The following is an 8,838-nucleotide window of genomic DNA, read 5'->3' as shown; positions in this document are numbered from 1 at the left end:
GAGGAGGGGGGGGGCTTAGGGGTGCCCGCAGCTCCCGCCCCCCCCCTCCCCCCCGGCACGGTGCATGGGAGCCCCGTGGCCCAGCGCTGCGGGGGGCTGGGGCGGGGGGGGCAGAAGCCCCTCTGCCCCCTCCTGCCAGTCAGCATCTTCCTAAAGCACGGGGGGGAAAGCAAAGGGAGGGTCAGCCCTCGACACCCCCAGGCTGTTGTCACCCGCCCCCCCCCCCAGGGTCACCTCTGCCCAGGGCTCAAGCGGGACACAGGGCTGCTGGGCATCCCACAGGGATGGGTCCCCCCCGCACCCTGGGGCCAGCCCAGCCCCACAGAGACCCTCGCCATGGGCTGGCCCGGGGGCTCCCGACACCCACCGCACCCCGTGGGCTCACCACCTCCCCCCCCCTCACCAGGGGCAAGGGGGCTACAACCCCCCGGGGGTGAGCCCACATCAGCCCCAGCCTTGCATAGCGGGGTGGTTACAGGCACATCCAGAAGCCAGATTTGGGATTTAGCTGAGCCCAGCCCCGCAGGGATGCCCTGGCCCAAGGGGATTAAGGGATTCTGGGGCTCGGGGACCCGTGGGAGGGGAGCCACGGTTCCTGGAAAGGCAGCAAAGCCCTGGACCCTACAAGGCCACCGAGCGGAGCCGGACGAGCATTGGCTGAGCCGGGCAGGAGGGGGCAGCTGGCAAAAAGGCAGGGAAAAGGTGACATCCTTGCTCACCCCACCAAAGGGGTGTCAGAGAGGGAGAGCGGGGGCTGCAGAGCCCCCCCCGCCTACCCCATCCCACCACGGCCCTGGCTTGCTCTGCCCTTGGAGCTCGGGGGTGCAGCAAGCCCCGTGTCCCTTGTCCCCATCTCCAAGCCACAGCCCCAGTGAATGGAGAAAAGGCCCTGGGAAGCCTTTTCCCTGCCAGTGCGGGAGGGTGGGGAAGGACGGGGCACCCCAGGAACACTGCCACCCCCCCAGTGATGGCCCTGCACCCCTGGCCCCGCACCCTGGTGCCCGCTCAGCCCTGGCCGAGCGGAAGCTTCACGCAGGGAGGGTGAGGCTGAGCTCCGGGGGATTTGGCTCTCTCCATACCCCCTTGCTCGCAGACCCGCTGCCAGAGGGAGCCCGCAGAGACCTTTGCGCCACGCTTTCCTGCCACGACAGGGGACAGGATGGAGCAAAACCAACTCACCCGAGATGGGCCGTTTCCCAGCGCAGAGATCCACTCGCGCTGCGGTTGTTCGGCACTTGGATTTGGCTCAGCTCCTGAGCGGGCCACAGTGGGTCTGGTCCAGGGTCTGGCTAAAACCTCAGATCCTCCTTGGAGCTTAAACCCCAGGACCCCCACAGCTCCTCCGCCTGCAGCCGTGCAGCGAGGGCACCCGCAGCATCCCGACAGTTTTACGTACACAACCCCCGGTATCTTCCCCGCAACCGCGGCAGGAGCTGGGCGAGCATCTGCTCTCTGCCCCTGCACAGGAGGTCACTTGGGACAGGGGGGGTCCATCTACGCTTCCGGCAGGGGACACGAGTGAACAACCCCGCTCTGGCTCCCCAGACCCCCACTGCTGCCCAGATCACTCATCGCCCCCAGCCCCGACCCCAAACAGGAGGCAGCACACCCGTGTCATCTTCAAAATAAAACTTTATTCATTCGGTAACAAGAACATTGAATCTGCACATCAGTGCACAAGTTCACATTTAAAAACAGCTGAGCACATCGGTCATAAAGTCTTTAGGGGGAAAGGGGACGATCCCAGCCACCAAGGAAGATCCAGGAGGGGCAGACAGAAGCACTCCCCTGCCCGGTTTGCCACTCCGCCGCCAGCCGTCCCCGAGGGCTCATGCTTGGGCTGCCCGGCCCCAGGGCGATGATCCCTACAAACCAGCGCATGAACGTCACATCTCCATAAAAGAAAAATAAAAGGCACTGGCACCTTCTTCTGTGCCAAGAGATGTCTGCAGGGCGGGTGGGCTGTTAGCGCTGCCGGAGGGCGACCCAGAGCCCTCTGCCCAGCCCGGACCCCTCCAGCACCTGCCTCTGCCCCACGCCAGCAAGGGCCCTTGGGAGAAGGGAGAAGCGTGGGGGGTTGCGTGGAGCTAGGACCAGATTAAGGCAGGACACGCTGCAACGGGAGCAGGGGACCTGTGGCAGGTATGGCTTCCTCCTGCTGCCGGGCTGGGAGAGCTGTGGGGCTCTCGGAGCCCCCAGGCAGACGCAGCGCCCCAGTGCCCGTGCCCATTCCCAACAGCTCACTCCTCCCAGGAGGTCCCCGGCAGCAGCCGGAGCTGGGGTGGGATACGTTCCACCAGGCCTTTGCTGGCAGAGGGACACGGAGCTAATCCCTGCCCCGTCTAACATCCGAGTGAGCCTGAAGCGGCGTCACCCCCTGACCCTCCTGCCACCTGCTGGGACCGTGCCCCCCAGGAAAGGGCCGAAAGGGGAGAGATTTGTACATGTCACAACTTCTCAAGCAGACCGGACACACGCACACACGCACACACATACCATCGAGTGCAACAGAACGCAGTGTAAAAACCAGTTTCACGCACACGCTATCCGTTTGTGCAAGGCTCACACGTTACAGTACAGCCGGAGACGGGGCGGGCGAGGGGGGAGGCGATGGCTGAGATATTGTACAGGAGTCAATGTAAACAATAAAGCATCCTCCAAGAGGGCTTTGCAAGAGACCAAAAGAACAGTTGCTTTGTACAAAAATGCCCTTAAAACAACACGTTTCTCCTAAAACCCCTCTGTCAGCGAGGCTTGTCAGCTGCTGAGCACCGTGGAGGTGCTCAGCAGGTCACATGAAGCTCTCATGGGGCAACCACCAGAACCAGGAGCGAGCCACCACCCACTCGTGAGCCACCAGCACAGAGAAGGGACAACCGTCCCCAGGCAGAGCGCTCTGATGCCAGGGGCTTGGTGCCTTCATTGCCCAGACACTGGCCAAGGAGGACTCAGGGCTCCCAGAGAGCTGCCTCTGACATGCCCCTCCAGCCCGTTCCCCTTCCTGCTGCCCAGGTCAGAGCCTCCAGACCTCCAAGGCCTTCATAACTCTGCAAGAGAACCACCTTCCCTGACTCCCTCCACCTGTCCACAGGCTTCCCAGAGAAAAAACCACAGCTGTGCCAGGCCAGAGCCGAGGACAAGGGGACAGCAAAGCACCTCCCTGCGAGGGCCTTTGCCCCTTCGCTGCCCTCCCCAGCTGAAGCACCCCAACAGCAGCAGAGTATTGGAAAGAAGCAGCGTTTCTAGTCTGCGTGGCAGAACCTTCCTACAGAGCATTTCTCCTGAGATCAAGGTGGGCAAAGAAACCCGATCCTCCTCCTCCTCCCTTCTCAAGGGAACAAATTACACACAGGGCTTTCCCCTCCCAAGCAGATCCTTGTCACCAGGACATGCTGCCGGCCAAGCATGCTCCCTCCAACGCAGGGCAGGCTTCGTGGCAGCCTGTCCCCAGGCAGACATGTCCTTGGGTCAGGAATGGTGGGCAGCAGGGTCTGGTGAGGTTTCTGGGGGAGGCAAGGACTGAAATTGTCCTTCACAAGATGACACGAGCCACTTGGCCTTTCCACACTGTCAGCCCAGCTCCCAAGCCAGCTGGAGCTGGCTAGGAGAAGCCAAATGTCTTTCAGCGTCCCAAAGAAGTATCTGGCCTCCCGGGTCAGGCACTTGGGTGACTTCTAGCGACTGAAGTGGCCTGGGATGACGTGCTATTTGTCCCAAGACAGGACTCTGTTGGGCTACTGTGGGCTGCGCTCCAGCCTGTGGCTAGCACAGGTGACAGCCCACCCAGCAGAGCTCAAGCTCCTCAGAAGGGGAGGGATGAAGTGCACATTCCTGCTGGAGGAGGACAGACATGCTCACGGCCCCGTGCCCGGGCTGGGGACACGAAGGGTCTGTAAGACAGTGCAGGAGGATCCTACAGGAGGGCAATGAAGTGGAATTACCTTGCAAAACGCTAGGCTAGCTATCCTCTGATGATGGCTGTGGGCAAGCTGGGGGCTTACGGACACCCTGTCCCCAGGGCAGACACACGCTGCTTCCCAATACTCCACAGCGCTCTGGTGCTCCTCTCCAGCTCAAGACAAGCTTGGACCATGGGAACGCGCAAGGCTCTGCAGCCTCAGGGCTGCTTTCTAGGCACGGCCTTTGCCGCTCCTCCCACACCGCATCCTCTCCATGCTGGGCTTTCAGCAGCTGGAGCCATTCTGCATCTTCTCTCTGCTTCGCTCCTCCCCAGAGGGCAGGTCTGGGCCAGAGCCAAGCACCAGCTCAGACATGCTCTTCTGCCACAGACCTGCCACGGGACTGCAGACAGGACCCAGAGCTCTCCTGCCACCGCCAAAAGCCTTTCTCTCTGCTCCTACAGCATACATACAATTTGCTGATATGCAGGGCTGGAAATGAGGAGCTTTGATTTAGCCAAACTGCTCGGCAACCGTACAATAATTTGCTGAAATTTGGAGCAGATCCTTCAAAAGCAGGTTCTGCTGGGAAGCAAGAACCTGCAGAATGGCTCGGAGTGGCCAATGGCTTTCCACGTCTGACTGGCACTTCTGAAGCCCAGCTTCAAGCCGGAGGGAGACGGGTAGATATGCAGTTGTCCTCCCGCAGTGGGGTAACGGGAGTTCACGCAGGACTGGAGGAAAAGGGACACGTTTGGCAAAGGCTGGCATCAAGGCTCACTTTTGGAAAGGGAAGACAGCTTACCATGTCAAATCCATTCCCATTTCTGTGCAGATGACAATGAACAGCACTGAGTTTGAGTAAAGTGGGTTTGTTTTCCAGTTTACAGAATGCAGTCTTGCCCTTTTTAAAAAAAAAAAAAAAAACAAAAAAACAAAAACAACGAAAAAAAACCCCCAACATAGAAATGACCAAAAAAAAAAAAAATCTCTATAAATACCATATATACAATTTAGGCAAAAAAGGAAAAAAACTTCCAGAAAAGATCTTCCCTCCAGGTCGAGTGGTAGGAGTGACAGCAGAAAGGACAAAGCTTTGCATTCAGTAGGGGCAATACGTCGTGTAACAACGAGAACAGCCTCCAGGTTTGGGAGAGACCAGAAGCGCCTGCGAGCGCGGCAGTGGGGAGAGGGAAACTCAGGCAGCACGAGATACCCACAGCTCTCGGGCGGAGGGGAGGCAGCAGGAGGGCAGAGGACAGATGATATGGCCATGAACTTGGAAGGCCCACAGCAGTATTCAAGTAATGGGAGGGTTAAAACCCTAACGAAGCGTTTGTTTTAAAAGAACACTCTGGTTTTGGGGGGCTCCCCTCCTCTCACCCGCTGGGGCAGCCGAGGAGAGGTGAGCTTGGCAGCTGGTGGAGGAGCTCTGCTCCACCTCACCACAAAACGGGGGGCTCTGCGTGACCCACAGAGCAGGAGGTGAGCGCTGATCTCCGTGCCAGGCTGCCCGGGGTTTTCTGAGCCCATCCGTTGGGAGGATTTACCCCTGTGTGCTCCTTTTGGGGATGCACCAGCCGAACCGAGCCCAGGGGGTTTGTCCTGAAGCAGCTTTGCGCGTGATCTGCCAGCATCGTGGAGTTCCAGTTTGCAGAAGTAAAAGAAAGGCCAAACAAAGGGACCTTGGCACAGCCTTCACATTTATGGGGACTCTCACCCCAACGACTGCCCAGCACCATTTCAAGGTGTGGGGAAAGTTCAAGTTAGGAACTAGGATCTGGTTCTAAGCAAACCTCCACCTTGCCGAAGCAAGCCAACATCCATTTTCGCGTGATAAAGGTGTTCTTTTAAAACAAACTAACAACAACAACAAAAAAGAACATTTGAGGTTATCTGAGTTAAAAAACGTAAAAAAAACCCAAACAGTCCTGCAGTCAAAGTCACACACAGAAGAACCAACCCACACCTACATGCGCCAGGAACAGTAAAATGACAATATATATAAAATTAACCAATAAAGTGCATGTTCCTTATATTACACCTGCCCCTTGTGTGAACGCAATACCACGGGTTCTCGGTAAGAAATCACAGCCGAGGGCTCAGGATCACATAGTATTGTAGAGGGGATTGGTTGTCCGCTTTTTATCATTGGTCTTTTTGAGCCTCCTCAGAGGGTGAGTTCTCCCGTGCTGCTGCCGGGGTGCGACAGCCAGACCTTGAGCCGCAGACAAGGAGTCCAGGACCTGCACCTGGAGTAGCGGAGGACCCTCCTCGGAGCTAGTCCATGTTGGATCCGCGCTGGAAAACAAACTCTGCTGGCTGGTGCCGCACTCTTTGGCGTACTGAGCTAGCGGCCTCTCCACCGGCTTGCTCTGGGCAATGCACTCGGCTGTTCTGAGCTGTTCCACAAAATGCCTAGCAGGCTCTGGGGAGGAAAGGCAATGCTTTCCACACGCACTTTCCGAGCCCCTCTCCAACCTCCCTCCACGAAAGCCCTGACCGAGGGCAACGCAGGTGAGAAGCACCGGGTTGGCATCGGAAGAGGCCGACTCCCTCTCAGATAGGTCATCCTTGGAGAGGTCCAGGCAGTCCAGTTTGGCCAAGGATGCTGAGCGTTTCATGTGGGAGGGTGTGGTGAGCCCCGCGTGCCGGATCCGAGCCTCTATTTCCTTCGCTCGCTGCTTGACCAGCCCCGGGCTGTTGCTGCGCTCCTCCACGCTGTGGCTGCTGGAGCTGTGGGGAAGCCTGTAACACAGGAAAGAGATGTCCAGAAGGTCCATGTTTTCGGCGCGTTGGCTGGTGAAGTCCTCGCCGCTCAGCTGCCTCGAGGTGCCGGCACCCCCCCTGCAGAGAGGCTTGGGTCTGTCCCTGAATGGGAGAGTCGCATCTCCCTCAATGCCACACGGCGTGACCGGCTCATCGTCTGTCCCTGTGCTCTGCTCAGTGACGCCTTCCAGGTGAATTACGTAGGGGTGAGGAGAGCGATCGAGGCTGGCCGAAGGTGTAGAAGCCACCTGTGCAGAGGGGGAAGCAGCACCGAGGTGAACAGATAACCCACCACCCTCCTCGCTGGGGCTGCCCACAGTGAAGGTGGCCTGCTTGTGTACCGCGTGCTCCGGTAGCGAGAGATTCACCAGTGTCAGAGCTCTGGGACAGGCCGGTGCCTTCTCCAAGCACAAAGAAGGGTTCAAGTTTTCATCTAAAGGCGGGACGGCAGTGGCCAGCCCGCCCTGCTCACAGCTTGCGTTGGGGCGCTCTGCAGACTTGACCGTGGGAGTGTATTCGATGATTTCAATTCTCTTTGGGAGGAAGGAGGGCAGGGATGGCTCCTCCGACCCATCAAAAGAGACCACTGTCCTGCGTTCCTGTGCCGTTCCCTCCTGCCCCATGCCGGGCTCTGCAGGCAGGGACTCCGGCAGCAAGGAAGCCAGGGGTGTGGGCCCGTGTCTGCCTGCAGCCAGCTGTGCCCCGGGAGGCAGCAGCAGCTCCTCAGCGCCTGGACCCTGTGCCTTGTCACCCTCCGGAGCCAGCTCCGGGGGTGGCTCCTCGCTCTTCCCCCGCGGCAGGAGCTCAGCAGCGGGAGAGTCATTCCTGGAGTTCTTGCGGGTCGGTAAGATGCAGACCGGAGCCGTGTGCTGGTGCTCCTGCTCTTGTCTCAAGCGCTCCTCAAACTCCAGGGTGGCTCGCCGGACAGAGCCTGGGCACCACTTGGGTTCAGGGTTGACGGAGCCGCGAGGCTCTTGCTGCTCCCCCCCAGGGCTGCTTTCCTCCAGGTCTGATTTACCAGAAGGTGGCTGCAGGGAAGGGGCAGCTTCTTGCTCAGCCTGCAGAGGGTCCTTCTCCTTTTCCTGGTGTCCAGCACAGGCTCCTTCGCTCTGTTCCACCCTTTCCGATGCCCAAATTGCCTCCACTGGCAGGTCGTGCACCGTGTTCCTCTTTGGTGTCTGGGTGAGGTTGGCTGAACCCTCTTTCTGCTGGGCAGGTCCCGCTGCCTGGTTGATTGACTCTATCTCCGTGATAATTTCCTTCACAGAAATGGCATTTTCCGAGTGGGATCTCGTGAGATGGCCCGCGCTAGGCAGCTCAGGGACTTCCTGCAACACAGAAACAGGAGAATTACAAAGTGGATCAGCTGTGCTGACACAGAGCAAATGGCAGCAGTTTAAAGGAAATGGGGGTGCACATCCCCAGAGGAACAAAAAGTGCACGTGCCAGTGTCTGGGGATAGATTACAAGTGCCGTGATCACTAACATAGAAGCACTATTTTCTCTGGGACCGCATTTAACATATTCCAGGCTGGATTTTCACCTAGACTGAGATTTAAGAACTTTTATTTAATTGCCACAAATTCCAAGGGAAATTTAGTCTTTTTTTTTTTTTTTTAATAATTAGAAGTCCAGCGAACAAAAAAAAAATCCTAATGCTGCTAAAAGTGCAGTTTTGAACTGAATACGTGAAAGATTCTGCTCACGTATGGGAGCAAACAGAAGTACAACATAAAGAATGACTGAGCGCTGAAATGCTCTGGTTTCCCGGAGGAAAATGGCCAGGGAGGCTCCCCCATCTGCACAGACGCTCCTTCTGCCAAATCACCGGAGAGAGCGTCGGCCTATTATATTTGGAAGAGCCTTATTGCCTCACATGGAGATGGAAAAGGTTCAAGCAATGCAGCGTGGAATTTAAATAAGAGAGGCTCCCAGAAAAATGATGGCCCCGGACATCATCAATCCCTGTAAGAGCCCTGGAGGGTGGAAAGCAATTATAGGAGAAAGGTACCTCAACTCAGAGGTTACTAAATTTTGTCAGGAACATCTTTCTACCCAGGAGAGAAGTGAGCCGTGACGTGCCCGATCCCATCACCCCAGGCCTGGACAGGCTCATTCTCTTCCTCCAGCAGTGGAAGCTCTACATCTGCCTTGATTTACTATCCCAATG

At 57.7% G+C, this 8,838-nt stretch overlaps 1 protein-coding gene across 3 annotated transcripts in view; it reads right to left on the bottom strand.

Annotated features, from left to right (window-relative positions):
* Positions 1-1,614: 1,614 nt before the first annotated feature.
* SSH2 (slingshot protein phosphatase 2) overlaps positions 1,615-8,838 on the bottom strand; it is a 103,453-nt gene continuing 96,229 nt past the window's right edge. For all 3 annotated transcript variants that reach the window (XM_054209042.1, XM_054209043.1, XM_054209044.1), the window contains one exon: positions 1,615-7,996. In XM_054209042.1, the coding sequence (XP_054065017.1) occupies positions 6,008-7,996 (1,989 nt within the window). In that variant the 3' untranslated portion in view covers positions 1,615-6,007. The remainder of the gene's footprint in view (positions 7,997-8,838) is intronic.

This window comes from Rissa tridactyla, chromosome 7, assembly GCF_028500815.1.
Source record: "Rissa tridactyla isolate bRisTri1 chromosome 7, bRisTri1.patW.cur.20221130, whole genome shotgun sequence".
NCBI lineage: Eukaryota > Metazoa > Chordata > Aves > Charadriiformes > Laridae > Rissa > Rissa tridactyla.
Note: the sequence above shows the minus strand (reverse complement) of the source record. Positions and strands in the feature narration are given on the sequence as shown.